Source organism: Diospyros lotus, chromosome 13, assembly GCF_014633365.1.
Source record: "Diospyros lotus cultivar Yz01 chromosome 13, ASM1463336v1, whole genome shotgun sequence".
NCBI lineage: Eukaryota > Viridiplantae > Streptophyta > Magnoliopsida > Ericales > Ebenaceae > Diospyros > Diospyros lotus.
In genome coordinates, this window is record NC_068350.1 from 17,760,353 (window position 1) to 17,778,375 (window position 18,023).

Here is an 18,023-nt window from a genome sequence, read left to right on the forward strand (position 1 = left end):
GACGGATGCTTATAGGAGTTAACAAAACAATAAATGATGTGTATTGAAAGCTTTATCAACAAAAATATATAATACGTATATATTTCAATTTAACACTGTAATACCCCAAACCCAAATCATATGGTGGATATATCATCAGCAAAACATCCTAAATTCTTGCATAGCAAGAACATGATAAACCTCATAAAATAAAATGTGGGTGTGCATGATCAAAACTCTTGATCTGCATCATGTGCGCAGAAAAACATTCATAAAAGCCATATTAAGTCCACAGCAATGTCTTAAGCACTCTACAAGTCAATGATTCTGTTGAGCTTAAATTAATTAATTTTTTGCTCCTTCCGATTATTCTTCACGTTCTCCATCCAAGCATGGACCAAATACCATTGAACAAGAAGTTTCCTCTTCCCAGTTGATGTGATTCTTTACTGTTATCCCCCTCCCAACACCCCCCCTCCCCCAACAAAAAAAAAAAAAGAAGAAGATGGTAGTAGAATTAAAAATTTAATCTTTAAACTAAAGTTATGATGATGTCTTTTGATTTTAGATGAAGGGGGCTCATTTGATTGAGAAGATGAAAATATGCCTCCACCACTCTTTAGATCTCCCTGTTCCATGTTTTCCATTCACGTTATGCCACATGGGCCTAGAAAATTGGTACACAACAGTAGTTAACCGATTAATCAAGGACCAAAAGTCCTCAACCTAATGAAATAGGATCTGGCCTGTAAATGGCTAGGCCATCTTTATAGCAGGAAAGAGGTTAGCTTGGCTAGAGGCGACTCTTGTATCAGGCCAAATATTCACAATCCTGGTTTGAATTCATAATGGAGCTAGCTAACACATTCTACAAATTTCTAGCAGCAAACAATTGTGAAGCAGCTTGAAGATGCCAGAGGTGGAAACACATGCAAAGATGACACGGGGAAACAGTATTACTGCACCAAACTTTGGTTCAGCGAAACATGGGAAGTTAGACCTTAAAGAGTTAAGGTCACAACCAGGATTTAATTTCCAACATTATAACAGCTACAAGTACAAATTCTATAGCAGAATTGACTGCACTTCTCCGCACAAATCAGAGAACATTAACAATCTTCTTTCTTTGTTATAACAGTTCACTTAGGATCTTGCACTTTGCACCATCTTAAATTAAGCTATTTCAGTTTGCAGTTTTACCATTTCCCTTCAGTTCACATTTTCAGTTTTTAACTTTTGTAACTAGTGTCTAGCATTGGGTATTCTAGGAACACGGTAATGCAATAAAGCTTTGCTCATGTTTACTAAAGTAACTATTAATTTCAACCAGACAATAATAAATACTAAATAAATCCAAACCACGAAGTCCTTGAGAATAGAAATACACATCAGACTCCCATTGACAGATATAACTTAAAAGAGGAAATTTAAGGCAGTTGTTGATAGTAAAAAAAGAATTATGTAAAAAATATAATACCCTTCTCTCTAAAACTAAAGGTTTTAAATGAGAGAGATGGCAAACCATTCAACATGATATCAAAGCAGGAAAAAGGTGTTGTGTTCAAACTTTACAACAAACCTAATATTTAAGTAGTTGCACATATTTGACCCAGTTATTTAGTGAACTATAGCCACATGTGAGGGGGCATGTTGAGAGAAAAATAATAATAATATAAAGCATAAAATTACCCATCTAAGATTTTAGTTGAGTTGGTAGTTTATATCTCAACATTTGATCAAGCAGGAAAAAAGTCCTTGCTGGAACCTCACCACTAATTAAAACAACATATCAAGTCCTAATCCCACTATGTGGGGTCAGCTACATAAACTCTAGCTCACCAATTATTTCTATCTATGGAACTATCTTATATACCCTTAGAACACATACCATACTTAGAGTCTCTCAACAAGTTTTTCTTTCTCCTCTTTTTCTAAAGATCTGTTCAACTCCATTCAACGTCCTCCTAGGAGCCTCTATCAATCTTCTTCTCACAAGACCAATGCAAGACCCCTCACCTTAATTCTCAATTAAACATTTGTTTCTCTTAATAATATAGTGAAAAAGTTTTCTTTTAGTAATCTAATTTATTCACAAACTGTGCCGGTAACTCAACTGGATAATACTGCACAATGGAAGTCAGAGATGGAGAATCCTGTGGTTCCCCGTCATCCAGTCATCAGAATGTATTCGAGTTGTGTAAGTCTGATTACGAAAAGCTAAAAACAGTCTAAATACATTAATATGAATTAAATATGATCGAGTCAATACAATAGGAGATATTTGAAAACTCAGTCAACCAGACCCTCAAGATTCTGAATTTCTTCTAAATCCAGGAAATCAACCCATATAACTGGAGGTATACTTACTTCCATTTTGGACAACAATTTTCCGATATCTCGATATCTCAAAGACGTGTTCTAAAAGAGTTCTTAAGGAATATTTGGCAAATTGGGACCTCACATCTTTAAAGTTAACGATAACTTGAAAATTCCCAAATTTGTCCTTGAAACCAAATTCCAACTTTACATTCTCAAGGATTTTTTTTTAAATATTTTTATTCAATCTGAATAGGGGTACTTCCTTATTTCCATTTATGTATTAAGTAGATGCCCACGTTAATGTACAAAAGCTACACAACCAAACACTCTAGGAATAAGGCCATTGGAGATGGAAAAATGGGAAAAGAATTGTGAAAGGATTTGCAGTGGACTTTGTGAATTAAGATTTCTTGAAGGTAACCTATTTAGGAGATGAGCAGCAATCAAAATAGTTTCCCCCCATTACTGTTTTAGAACATTTTTCTGAAATAGAAAGGCTCTTGTGATGGTAAGAAGGTGACCATTTTTCCTAACAGCCACCCCATTTTGTTGAGGGGTGTTGACACAAGGATCCATGAATTATACCTCTTGCTTGAAAATAGGGAGAAAGGAATTGATTGAAATGATCCTTACCAACACCGAATTGGGTTCCAACCATATTATAGAAAACTGGAAATATGGAGCTCATTTCTGATTTATTTTTCAAGAGGTAAATTCAAGTGACACAAGTGCAATCATCAATAAAAGACACAAACCACTGAGTCCCAATGATATTAGAAATAACTATGAATAAGAGAAAATGGAGAAGAATTCCTTTTCATGTTAGGTGGAAAAGTCTTATCACAAGGATCCATGAATTATACCTCTTGCTTGAAAATAAGGAGAAAGGAATTGATTGAAATAATCCTTACCAACACCGAATTGGGTTCCAACCATATTATAGAAAACTGGAAATATGGAGCTCATTTCAGATTTATTTTTCAAGAGGTAAATTCAAGTGACAGAAGTACAATCATCAATAAAAGACACAAACCAGTGAGCCCCAATGATATTAGAAATAACTATGAATAAGAGCAAATGGAGAAGAATTCTTTTTCATCTTAGGTGGAAAAGATGCTCTTTTATGTTTTGCAAGTTCACATATATCATAATCAAAATCCTCTCCAACTAATCCTTTGAACAATAAAGGAAACATTAGTCTAAAAACACTAAAAGATGGATGACCAAAATGAAAATTCTGTAACCAGATTCTTTCTGTACATGACTTGGAAGACTTGAACAAAAAAGATAAAGGTGAAAACTTAGTTGTCCTAACTTGCCCACTAGATTTCTCAAGATAGTAAAGACCATCTCTCTCTCTAGCACGTCCAATCATCTTCCTCGTGCCCACTTCCTAAAGCTCACAATAAGAAGGATGAAAAATCACACTGCAGTTAGTGTCTGTGGTGAGTTTTTGGATTGAGACAAGGTTAGTAAACAATTTTGGTACATGTAGGACATTTCATAGTATGAGAAAATCATTGATGTAAGCATCTCCTTGGCTGGCTACTGTTGTTCTCATGCAATCAGCAATGATTATCTTTTTATTACTAGGACATGGTGTATATGAAATAAATTTCTGAGAGGAACACGTCATGTGGTTTGTGGCCCTAAATCAATGATCCAAAAACTTGGGAGGGTCATATCTGAGGCATTTAGAGCATGAGAGAAGGAAGAAATACTTGAAAAGGTTAAGGTACAAGTACCAATTCCAGTTAGCTTCTCTAGGGACCCAAGTAACTATTTTAACTTTGTAATTTCTTTCTTATTAAAATCAGCCAATGATTCTTGAGAATCCTCTTCCCCAGTTTGCCATGTGTTTGCCACAAACACATGCTCCTGTCTTCTCGATTTTCCTGATGATCCTTTGTTCTCAACTTGAGGCTTACCACGGAGCTTCCAACATTTTTCTATGGTATGTCTAGGCTTTTTACAATAAGTACACCATAGGGTGTCTTTGTTTGACCAAGATCCATCTATTTCCTTTCTAACCTCACCTAATTGTTGTTTTGAACTAGGATGATTCATAATCACTCTTCTTGTCATTCGAGTTGAACCATCTGTTGTAGGAGTCTCAAGCATAACTCCCTTCTTCCTTCCTCAGCACGACCAATAGTTATGGTCTCATTTAGAGATTGCAAGTCTCTTTTTCCAAGTATTTGTACCATCACTCATCAAACTCAATGTTCATTCCAGTGAGAAATTCATAAATTATATCCTTCTCAACAAACCTCTTGAGAAGAGATGCATCCTCATTGCATTTCATTTGAATACACTGATAATGATCCATCTGCATTTCTCTTGATATAATATTTGCAAAAGATTGGAGTATTCAGAGATTAATCGGTTCTCCTGCTTTGTATCTGAGATTTTGGTTTTAATCTCATAAATCTGGGTAGCATCCCTGTTGAAAACTATAAAGAAAAACAAGAACACGGCTGGGATTGGGAAATCTTGGAAGAAAACTGTATTTCTGTATATTTCATTGAATACTCCATGAGGAGTTTAAATAAACAAAGGTTTCTAAAATCCAAGAATTTAAAATACAAACAAAACTATTTAAAATACAAATACAACAATAGATTTAAGATATAACAAATATCCTAAATTTTAGAGGTAGATAAGATCCTATCTCCTCCTATAATTTAGGGAAGCTAGAGCTTTATCTTAATCATAAATTGGGGTGTTATCTCGACCATGATATCATCGTATTTCAACACTCTCCCTCAAGCTGGGAATGGATATCTACCATTCCAAGCTTACATATTAGATCCTGAAACCTCTTAACTGCCAGACCTTTTGTGAATACATCAACTACCTGTTCCTCGGATGGAACATAAGGAATATGGATTAGTTCTGCATCCAATTTTTCTTTTATAAAGTGTCGATCTATCTCAACGTGTTTTGTCATATCATGCTGAACAGGATTGTTTGCAATACTTATAGCATATTTGTTATCACAAAATAACCCAATTGCTCCTTGAACTTTTATCTTCAAATCTTCTAAGATAATCTTGAGCCGTTGCAACTCACATATTCGAAGGGCCATAGCCCTAAATTCTAATTTTGCACTTGATCTGGCCACAATACTCTGTTTCTTACTCTTCCAGGACACTAAATTCTCACCTAGGAATACACAATACCCTGTGGTTGATCTTCTATCAGTAATAGACCCTGCATAATCAGCATTAGTAAAGCCTTTAACATCTAATTCCCTTCCTCTTCTAAACAATAAACCCCTACCTGGATTAGTCTTGAGATAGCCAAGTATCTTCCTTATAGCTTACATGTGCTCCTTGATTGGGTTATGCATGAATTGGCTCACAAGACTAACAACAAAGGTAATATCAAGTCTAGTATGAGAAAGATATATCAATCGGCCCACTAACCTTTGATATCTCCCTTTTTCAATTGGTTGACTATCAAGATTCTGCCATAGTTTTCTATTAGGTTCCACTGGAACACCAGAACCTTTGCCTCCAGTAAGCCCTGTTTCAGCAAGTAGATCCAAAAAATATTTACGTTGAGACAAGAAGATACCATCCTTAGAGTAGGCCACTTCAATGCCAAAGAAATATCTGCGGATACCAAGATCCTTGATTTCAAACTCTTGGGCTAGATTCCATTTTAGCAACATTTGTTCCTCCTCATCATCTCTAGTCATGATTATGTCATCCGCATATACTAGCAAGGCTGTAATTTTCTTTCCCTTGAGTGCTTCATGAAGAGTGTATGATCACCCCGGCTTTAACTGTATCCCATAGTCTTCATAGCCTTATAGAACCTGTCAAATCAGGCCCTTGAGGACTATTTGAGCCCATAGAGGACTTTCTTGAACCTGCATACTTTTCCTTTTTCTTCTTCTAGAAATCCAGGAGGCAACTCCATGAAAACTTCCTCGTCTAGGTCTTCGTGCAAAAAAGCGCTCTTAACATCAAACTGTTGCAATGTCCATCCAAAAAATGTAGCCAAAGAGATTAGAATTCTCATTGTTGCCATCTTTGCCACTAGAGCAAATGTTTCAAAATAGTCTATGCCATAGGATTGGGAATATCCTTTGGCTACTAACCTAGCCTTGTACCTTTCCAATGTTCTATCAGCCTTGCATTTTACATTGAATACCCATTTGCAGCCTACTGGCAAAACCCCTCTTGGTCGTGACACAATTTCCCAAGTCTGATTTTTCTTTAAGGCTCTCATCTCTTCCATCATGGCTTGCTTCCAATTCTAATCTCTTAGGGCCTCTTCTACTAAGTTAGGAATGACAATTGAATCCAAAAATGCTAGGAATCCTTTGTGTTTTGGGGACAATCGGTGGTAAGACGAGAAATTAGTTAAGGGATGTTGGGTACAGCTTTTGATCCCCTTCCTAATAGCAATAGGAAGATCCAAATCATCATAACTTGGGTTAGAAGGGTTAAAACAGTCTAAAATAGAAAGTAGGGAGTCATTTTCTGGGATAGAAGGTTGTATAAATTCCTTACCATGACTAGGATCAGATGGTGGTGCTTGTTATGGATCCAAAATAGGCTGTCTTCTTTTGAAAACATAGGGAGATCCCTTGAAACGACTTGGAGGCTGCTGGCTGGACTGCAAGTTGTGAGATTCAAGAACAATCTTCTCACTACTGCTGTTTGGCTAAGATGAGAGAGGCCTAGAGTTGGATGGAGGACAAGAAGAGAGCTGAAAGTTAGGAAGTTGTGCTTGAGGGATATCAATCAGTTGAAAAATATCCCCAACCGCCTGGTCACCATCCAAATACTCCTCCTGGTGACCAATTTGGTGTGAAGGAAAAAAAGGTTGGGATTCAGCAAATGTAACATCCTTGGAAATATAAAATTTCTTTGTAGTTGGATAATAGCATTTGTACCCCTTTTGGGTAGGAGAATAGCCTAGGAAAACACACTTTAGGGCCCTAGGATCAAGTTTGTCTCTATTTTGCTTGGGAATATGAACAAAAGAAACACACCCAAAGACCCTAAATGGAAGAGGAGAATGCAGACTTAGATCTGCGTAATGAGTAGATAGGAGCTGAAATGGGGTTTGATGGTTTAGGATTTTTGAGGGTACTCAGTTTATCAAGTAGACTGCTATAATAATAGCTTCCGCCCAAAAATTCTTAGGCAAATTATGATGATGTAGGAGACTTCTAGCAACATTAAGAAGGTGTCTCATCTTCCGTTCTGCCACTCCATTTTGTTGTGGAGTGTGGACACAAGAAAACTCATGAACTATCCCTTCTTGTTGAAAGAATTGGTGCAAATGATTATTAACATAATCCTTTGCATTATCAGTTCGGAATTTCTGAATTGAGCAATTGAATTGAGTGGAAATTAGCTTATAGAAATATAGCAAAATGGTGCTAAATGCAACCTTATCTTTCAATAAGAAAACCCAAATCATTCGAGTACAATCATCAATAAATAAAATAAACCATTGAGCCCCCGAACAATTTGGTGTTTTAGAGGGTCCCCAAAGATCGGAATGAACCAAAGAAAAAGGTTTAGATGACCTCTTATTACTAGGTGGATAGGACACTCGGTAATACTTGAAAATAACATAGACATCACACTGAAATCACTAAGGTCTAGAGACTGAAACAAGGAAGGAAACATGGTTTTTAGAAGAGGAAACGGAGAATGGCCAAGCCTGTAATGTTGTAGCTAAACATGTGCAGTGGGATTAGATGTAAACTGAGAGAATCCAGCAGCCTTAAAAGATCAATTTCCAGCCGAAGGATAGTCTCCCTTTTTCTCTAGAAAATACAGCCCATATTGTTCCCTAGCTGTACCAATCATCTTCCCGGTCTTCAAGGCCTGAAATTCACACACATTAGGAGAGAAATTGGCATGGCAGTTTAGATCATTAGTAAGCCGATGGATAAACACAAGATTGGTGGATAGGTTTGGCAAATGTAGGACCTTTTGAAGGGTAATATTTGGGCTGAGGATAACTATTCCTTGACCTTTAATGAAAACTGAAGTTCCATTAGCAATGGTAATCTATTTAGAGGTTACAATAGGCTCATAAGTGTCAAAAACCAATGGATCAGGGGTCATATGGTCAGTGGCTCCTGAATCTAGGATCCAAATGTCATTCTTATCAGTTTTAGACGCATTAAGAGAGACCGAATGTAAACAATTACCTTACTGGGCAAAAACACAGCTTCCATCATTGATGGTCTTAAGGAAAGCCTTAAGTTTGTTAATTTCCTCACCATCAAGTTGACCAAGATTAGTACCTAGCGCTGATTCTGCCTTACAAGTTGTCCCTCCTTCCTCATGCTCCTTGGCTAATATGTAGGCCTACTTTTGTGCTACCATATTTTTAAAACCTCCCATCTTCTTTAACACAGCCTCCATGCCATGGAGTTTGAAGCAATGATCCCGACTATGCCTAGGCTTGTTGCAGAAACTACACCAAAGCCCTCCACGATTTTTGGCCTCTGTTTTTCCCATTCTGAACCGTGTCCCATCCTGTTTTGCAATGACCATGGCTGATTCTTCTGTTCCAATGCCACTAAAAATGACTCCCCTTCAATTTTCTTCACTCCTCACCATAGCAAAAACTTCATTCAAGGAGAGTAGCTTCTCCCTACCAAAAATCTAAATCCTCACTTGATCAAACTCATCATTCAATCCAATTAGAAATTCCATAATCCCGTCTCTTTCAATAATCCGGCTAATAGTGGCAGCATCAGTACTGCATACCATCTTGATCTCTTGATATTGATCTAGCCCCAACCAAAGCCCATTCATCTTGTTAAAATACTCGGTAACAGTTAGAGATGCTTGTTGAGTACTATTAATCTTTGTTTTGATATCAAAGATTACCGAAGCATTATGTACTTTGGAATAGGTCTACTTAATGGTGTCCCAAATAGCCTTAGCATAATTTAAAAACATATAGTTTTTATTGACCTCAAGTTGCATGGCATTCCACAGCTATGACATGATAAGGGAGTCCTCGATATCCCATACCAAAAAAAGCTAGATCAGTAGTCTTCGGAGGTGAAGCAGTGAGGTGTCCCAACTTCCCTCGTCCTTTGAGGAAGGTTCGAACAAGCTGTGCCCATTGGAGGTAATTTTTACCATCCAATCTGTAGGAAACGTGCACTCCAGGCAGTTCTCCACTGCCAAATCCAGAGCCGATGCCGGCACTTCCATTTGTACCGGTAATCAAATCCGGTTCTGACTCACCAGTGGTTAGGCAGGGATTAACTTCTGAGATTTCTGACATCCTTAGTAATGAAGGAACCAAGAGAAGGCAATAAAGGCCTAGGAGAGGAAACAAAGAAGGAGAGAAAAGAGTGCAATGAAGGCACGGTCAGGATCTAAGAGCAGAATGAAGGCTCTGATACCATGTTGAAACTTGTAAAGAACAACAAGAACACAGCTTGGATGGGGAAATCTCGGAAGAAAATTGTACTTCCATATATTTCATTGAATACTCTAGGAGGAGTTTAAATAAACAAAGGTTCGTAAAATATAGGAATTTAAAATACAAACAAAACTATTTAAAATACAAATACAACAATATATTTAAGATATAACCAATCTCCTAAATTTTAGAGGTGGATAAGATCCTATCTCCTCCTAAAATTTAGGGAAGCCGGAGCTTTATCTTAATCATAAATTAATGCTTTATCTCGACCATGATATCATCGTAATTCAACAATCCCAAACTTTAGAATATGTCCATTTAACGGCATCCCAAATCTCTTGAGCTGTACTTAACAACATGACCGTGTCACTTATTTCCGACAACATAGAGTTCCATAACTAAGACATTACCATAGAATCTTTTTCATCCCAAGCCTCAAAGGTAGGATCCCCTTGCTTAGGCCCAATACCAATTAAATGACTCAACTTGCCTCTTCCCTTCAAGAATGTGTGAACCAACTAAGACCATTTCAAATAGTTTTTACCATTCAGCCTATAGGCTACTTAAATATTTTGCAATTCCCTAGTTGGAATTGTGATCTTGTTATCTTCACCAAAAGGTGCTGATGTAGGTGCCTCAAAAGCACCACTAGATTCAGTTGACATGGACATCGTCACTTGATATAGATCACTTGATCTCTCAGGTGATTATGTAGTAGAATATTGTCCTTGCAATAGTACAAATTTGCAAGACTCAAAGCACGAAGAAGAAGAAGAAGAATGCTCGATTCCCAAAAAAAAACCTACAACCCTGATACCATGATAGAATTTGAGTAGAAAACTTATCCATTTTATTCCAAGGATAAGTCTAAATATATGCAATTTTGGAGAGTTAACAAACCACTTCCCTAAAAATAAGACACTAACTTAACCACCAAAACTGAAACCTTGGAATTAGGGATAAGAGGATAAGTCCACTAATGGATCAGCAACTAGCCACTAAACTACGAGTCAATTTGACAATTTTGACTGCAACCTCTTGCTCAAAGATAAGATAGGAAGATAGGATAGGATTACACACTTATCTCTCAACAATTTTCTATAGGAATTGTCCTTGTTTCCTTTATCTTTTGGCCAGAGGAAGATATCTTTTTTTTCTTGGTTTCTTTTATTCATTTTCTTGATAAACAGTGTATGGTTGTACATATGTACAAAGCTTTGCTTTTGTTGTCCTCTCCCTATATGAACTCTAGATCAAACTAGAGAGAGAGAGAGAGAGAGAGAGAGACCTTTATAACTTTAAAAGGCAACAAGTCACTTATACACAATGAAAGAACAAGACAGAGAAAAAGAATAGGTTACCACTTCATATGAGAGTTCCAACAAATAGAACTTTAACAATACTATAGCCTATCAAGGTACATACCTCAGAAACCCATTGGCCGAGAATTAGTGCAACTTTCCTATGGATGATTCTCATATTTGGATTATCATTTGTGAGTTCTAGCGATAGAGCACCATTGAACCTACAAGATAGTTCCAATAAAATAAGTGACAAACCAAAAAGTTACCAAGAGAACAACGTTAACATAAATGGGGATCCAATTAAGCATCCGCCATAAATAAACATATGTAATCACGGCAATCATTTGCCCAGGTTAACACTACAAACTGCCATTTTATTTAAGATATGGGACCAGTGTTTTGAAAAGCATTAAGCACAATTAAGCGTTGAAGGCCTATGGAGCTTAAGCGTAAAGTTCAAAGCGAAGCATATGCTTAATCAAAGTGAAGCATATATAATAAAATAAGGAGTATAAACTTTTATAAGCATCAAAATATAAACTACTAAAAAAGCAATCATTAAAAGAAACTAAGCATAAATAAGAGCTGCAAATTTAACAAAAGATGAGATACCATTTTTCATTTATATTCTATACCAATTTACAAGTTCACGCAACCATAACAAAAACACATAGGGGACATATAGAAGGATACAATTGGGCAGCTGCTAGTCCTGATGGACCTTGGAAGACAAACTAGTTTGATTCTTGATTGAACAGATCTGAATATGTTTGTAGAGAGCAGTAGTTCTATTTGTCTTGTACAAAGGAATATTAGCCGCAGTTCTGTCAAATGTAGTTATAGTTTTGTTAAGTTTGTTAGTTAGGACTTGTTCACTTGTCTTCGTACAGCTGTCAATGTTACTTGTAACCCTAACAGAATCAATTGAGTTCACAATCTATAAATACTCAATTGATTTTATGTTTCTAATGACAATAATCATTTTTAGCAAATCTCAATTTCAGTTCTCTTTTCAATTTTTCTTTTTCTTCATAGAAGCCCTCGCTTCATGATATTAGAGCCAACAACCCATGTCAATGGCTGGAAATCAGGAACAATCAGGTTCTTCTCAAAGTCAAACCTGCTCCTTTTCTTCTACCTTGAAATATCATCCATTTGAATAGTCAATGAACCAAAAAAGTGTACAGGCAAGCTTTAACCAAATTAAGAATGAGACTCACCCATACAGGTCCACTACTTTCATTGCACTTCTTTCCTAATTCCATCATTACTTTCTAAAAGATTGATCAAGCTTAAAATTACAGGGCTGTCTTGCAACACTACTCACAACAATAGGATAGTACACATTTCAGATTAGTTTCATGAAAATGCTATCCAAAGAAGGGGAAATGGATCTAACTTGATTCAGCATCTAGTAGAAGAAAACACTAATATCTGCATCTGTCAATTGAACATTCAATCTTATCAGCTGACCCAAACCAAGAACTAAGGGATAAAATATGGGAAAAGAATTGTAGAAAAAGATGAAACAAGCTGGAAAAAAACTGCAGATTCTTGTGTATGTATTCTCGAGTAGTGTGAGGTATTTATACACAACACCCAAATGATCTCCTACATTCTAGGAACATATTTGAATATGTTTAAAAAAAGATAAAATACAACAATAATAATTAAATAAAGAAAAAAAAAAAACTACAGAGATGTCTTGAATTATTTGTTGCCTCAGTGTTTTCTAATCTCCAAATCAGTTTATCACTTTATCATTTTCATCTCTTATTTTTTGGCCATAAGATTAGGAGACAGATCCAGCTGTTACTCGAGTCATCCTTCAAGTAAACTGTTCATAATTTATTTATTTTCACAATATCAATATCTTTGTGATATTTTCAACACTCCCTCTCAAGCTAGTGAGTGAATATTCTTTATTCCCATCTTATATGTAATTTCTTCAAGTTTAGTTGTAAGAAGACCTTTTGTAAAGACATGTGCCCATTGATTATCTAAAGAGACAGTATGGTGATGAGACCATTGTCTAATTTCTCTTTGATGAAATGTCGATCAATCACTATATGTTTAGTTCGATTATGCTACACTAGGTTATGTGCTATACTTATTGTTGGCTTGTTGTTACAATATAACCTCATAGATTCTGCTCCTTTTAATACCAAATCATTGAGAATGATTCTCAACCACAATAACTCACAAATTCCATGAGTCATTGCTCTTAGTTCTGCCTCAACACTAGATCTGGATACTACATGCTGTTTTTTACTCCTTCATAAAACAATGTTTGCTCCAAGAAATATACAACAACCTATAGTAGATCTCATACCCTTAACCCTCGATCTGCAACTATAGGGTTAATTCCAAGCCCTCTTAACGTGAACACTAACCTTAGCGCAACAAGAAATCCAACCCTAGGGCAAAGGAGACAACTTGGATTATGCTACAAGTGTGGGGATAGGTTTAACCCCGGCCATCAGGGTAAGAGGCAGTTGTTGAATATGGAGGGGTCAGATGGGGAAAAAGAAGAAGAAGAGATGATGGTGGAGGAAACAAAAAATGTCCAAGAAGAAGTACATGGGGATAAAGGTAGAGAGATCTCCTTCCATGCATTAAAAGGAGGCCCAGCAAGAAAATCATCAAGGTGAAAGGACAGGCGAGGAGGCTCATGTTGTTGATCGATAGTGGTAGCACTCATAGCTTCTTAAATAAGGCCACTGCCACAGAGTTAAGAGTGTAGATTAACAGCCACTAACCCCTTTCGATGATTGTAGCAAACGGAAGCAAAATTGTCAATTCCTAAGGGTACGATAGTCCACAATTTTGTAAGTTGCTAGGAGTTATACCTAAGCAGTTGGTAGCATCTCCTAGTGTACATTCCAAAACATTAGAAGCAGCCGAACGATTATACATGTATTGTGGCCTTAGCCACCGAGCATGCATGAAAAAGAATTTGATCTGATTTCTCTCCCCCCCCCCCCCCCCCCCCTTCGAATTCCCTCAGGATTCTCTCATCAGAATCCTAAAATACCCCTTCTCAACTCTAAGATGTTGACAACTGGTACTAGAGCTAGGCGGTCATTGGCTGAGATAGATTTACAGGCAAGCAAATTGGACCCCATTTCGATCGAAAATATCAACCAATCGAGTTGGGAAGGATTCCGACTGATGGAGGCAAGTAGGACCGAAGCCAGGGAATCCAACAGCCTAGGCGAACGAATTAAACACCCACCGATTGGAAATATTAATGAATCAAATTGGCTAGGGGTCAAACCAACGAAGGAGGAGACAAGGTGAGCAACCGAGAAAAAGATGGCAGAAAGCACACCAATGAAACAGTTGGAATCGAGATTGGATACCTTGGAATTAGGCCTCCGACAAAACCATGAGCGAGTAGACGAGAGGCTAGAAACGATTGAAGTAGAAATTTGACACACCCAAGAGGAAGTAAGCCACATCTGAGCAGATGTGTCGATGATGGAGAGGAACATTCGAAAAGAGTTTTCGGGGTTGAGCCAGCAGTCGAGTGCTACCCACAAAAAATGCTTTCCTAACAGCCTAACGCAAGCTTGCCAGTGGATTTCCCTCCACGAACCACGAAAGCACCCATCTTTCCTGGACCAAGGGGTCGGCCAAAAATGGACAAGTGAATGGAGTATGCTATCGAAGGGTCTCTTCGAGGATGCCTGACAAACTAGAATAATCCTCCTACACTGAGACTCGAAATCCTAATGTTTTAAGGGGATAAACCTCGGTGGTGGATCAAACAATGTGCACATTTTTTTTTACCACTACCGAATAGCAGAAGGGAACAAGGTAAATATGACAGCTGCCTATTTGTATGATGTGGCAGATTCATGGTTTTAAGGGTGGAGTGAACAGAGAGCGGAATGGAGATGGTGTAACGTCCCAGCCTATTCAGGGCGTCGTATTTTATGCTATGATTTTTTTTTTTTTTTTTTTTACATATACGAATCATGCTAAAATCCTTAACATATCTTATAAGAATAACACTCCCAAAATAGAACTAAGGAAATGAAATACTTAAACATAAGCGGAAGCAAGATCAGAACCTTAAGAAGTCTTGAAAATCATAACATACATTAGTTCATACATATTGTTCACCCAACAGGTAAAACCATATGACAAACAGTTATAAACTAAATACAAAATCATTTGATTAACTGGTCCTAGCCCTGGCATAGGGCCCACAAAACCTCCATCATACTCATGCCTCGATCACCTCTTTGCCGCCCTTCCGGCCGCTAGTCTTGCCTGGAACGTGGAATATTCCAGGGACAAATGTCCAACATTAGAAGATGAATCTTTTAAGAAAGGATTAAAATAATCATGAATGAGTGATACATTGACATGAACAAACATATGCCCTAGTGTAATTTCTCTGGCCCATCAGCTCGGCACGGAACCCTAGGCAGTAATCCCGACTTGCTTACGGGTACGCTTAACGTTGTTCCATCAATTGCCTTTGGGAAATTCTGGCTACACTATCAGGGCGACATTCCATCCCGACACAATTATCGATATGCCAATAATATCATGCCGAATAAAATATCACGAATAACGATGCAACAATAGATGCATAGATATGACAAAATGCTCATACAACTTAGCCACTTTCGTGACTATCGTGCTCCACATAGGCAATCATATCATATATATATGCTTTTGGAAAAAATCACTCACCTTTTAAACTAGATTCGAAACACTTTGAAAAGCATGCACTACCTTGGTTTGCGTGCTAAGCCTCAAAAGTCGCACAATCACTCAATCTTGAGCCACAAAGCACCCTATTAATCATATTTATTTAAATAAATATCAAACCCTATTTTTTCACAATTTATTTCTATTTTTCTCCATTTTTTCTTCTCTAATATTCAAGATTAAATATCTACTCAATTATTTTCCCAAATATTTTTTCACCAAAAATCCTAAAATATTTTTCTAAGAATTTTAAAAAAAAATTCGAAATTACCTGGCTGCCACGCGCCCTCACGCACCTAGGGCATGAGCCGCGAGTGAGGACTAGCGCGTGTAACCCACGCACCGAACGTCTTCTCCAGTGCCGATACACCAGCGATGCTGGTTGATCTTCCTGGCTTGTTTTATCTTCTTAGTCGATCACTATGATGTGTTTGGATGCTTGAATGGACCATCGGAGGTGCCTCAACTGGAGGTTTAAAGGTTCGGCCAAGGCTACCGCCCCCTTTTCCGACGAAGCCTCGAAACTTCACGAAAACCCTCCAAATTTTTCAAAAATGATCCTCAACAACTCAAGAACAAAAGCCCCTTATCCCTACCCCTCGATTCATCCCAAAATGAGAGCAATTTGAGTCCTAATTTTCTGAAAACACTTGACCGAACTCTTCCCTATTTATAGTCGAATTCGAGCCTCCAACGATCACTCTCATTTAACCCAAGACAACTAACACATCCACTTGCCCAAGATCGATCCAAAAACCCTCAAAAACAACCCCCCAAAAACCCGGTTACAGTGGCCCGATTTTCTAGCCATTTTTCGACCATGTTTTCCATCAATATGGCCGGTTTGTCGGGCAAAGAACGGCCTAGGCCCAACCTTGAGGCCCCTCAGCCCATTCTCTCGAGCTTCCTGTGGCCGAAATCGGGGGTGTGGCCAGCAACTTGGTCGGCCATGGTTGCTCCAAGTTTTGGAAATTGCACTACAACCCCCTCTAAATATTTGAAATTGCATTTGGAACCCCTCTGAGCAACCCCTTAAGTTTCCAAAAATTCCATAATGACCTACATGTTCTAAACTTCTCATTTGACCCCCGAAAATTCAGAAATAACATCATTTCAACCTCCCTCAGGCAATTTTAAGAAATTACATTTTGGCCCGAATTTACGCATTGATTGCAAAACCCCCTTGTTTCATCCTGAGACCATTTAAAGGTTATTCCTTATATATTATTTGACTTCTTTGAAGGTTCCGTTGACTTTTCGAAAGCCGCTTACGTTAATTTGATTTTTCAGCCTAACCCGAAACTATACCAAAAACTGTTTCTGATCCGATTTCTTTCGATATTAAAAATCATTCCTCGATATGTTCGTCGACCCCGTACCCTTTTTCGTTGGTATCTAAGCCCTAGAGTATACCCTGCAGTGGATTCAATTAAATTTTCGAACTTTTTAAATACTAATCTTCCATGAAACTCACTACTTTTCTCAAATTAACCATTCCCGAGGCAACCCAAACTTTCTAGGTGTTACAAATGGCCTAAGTTTGTAGAGGAACTTTGCCTCGTTTTGAGGAACAAAACATAACTGATATTGTGGAAGAATTTAACAAATTAAAGCAGGAAGGAGTTAAAGCAGGAAGGAACAACAAAAGAGTATCTAGAAAGGTATGAGCAGCTTAAGTCAATAATAAGACAAGCTCACCAGACGTTGGATAAGCATTATTTGGTGTCTAGTTTCCTCAATGGACTGAGTGATGAGCTAAGGCCGATGGACAAAATCTGACCTATTTCAGTAAGACAAGTGGCTGAGAAGGCTTGTTTGCATGAATTATCATTGGAAACATTTGTTAAGAACAAGATAACATCAAAGGGATACGGGGGAAGTAATTGGCAGGGCAGTGTAAGGGGAAATTTGAAGGGCAACAACTTACCAATTGTCATAACCCAAGGACATAATAGCAATTAAATAATAGATGAATTTCTTTTAGTAGTATTGTAACAGCCTCCAACTGTATTGATTTGAATAATTGGCAACCCTAATGGTGCCAAACTTAGCAACCGGATCAGTATATAAGATTGATCCAATCTTATTCAAAAGACAACCATATTATTAAATGAAGTCTGATTTTCAAACTCTCTCAATTCCCCCCCCCCCCTTCTCTCTCTCTCTCTCTCTTTATGTGTGTGTGTTTTTGTTCTTCCCTAATTTCCTTGCCATTTCTTCTGATTACCTTCCCCATTCCCTTCCAATTATCTCTTAAACCCTAGGTTGAACCCT

General features: G+C 37.6%; 1 protein-coding gene across 1 annotated transcript in view; it reads right to left on the bottom strand.

The window, feature by feature from the left end:
* LOC127788817 (uncharacterized) overlaps window positions 1-18,023 on the bottom strand; it is a 61,503-nt gene that overhangs the window by 16,253 nt on the left and 27,227 nt on the right. The window contains exon 11 of the mRNA XM_052317446.1: window positions 11,146-11,245. Within this exon, the coding sequence (XP_052173406.1) occupies window positions 11,146-11,245 (100 nt within the window). The remainder of the gene's footprint in view (window positions 1-11,145; window positions 11,246-18,023) is intronic.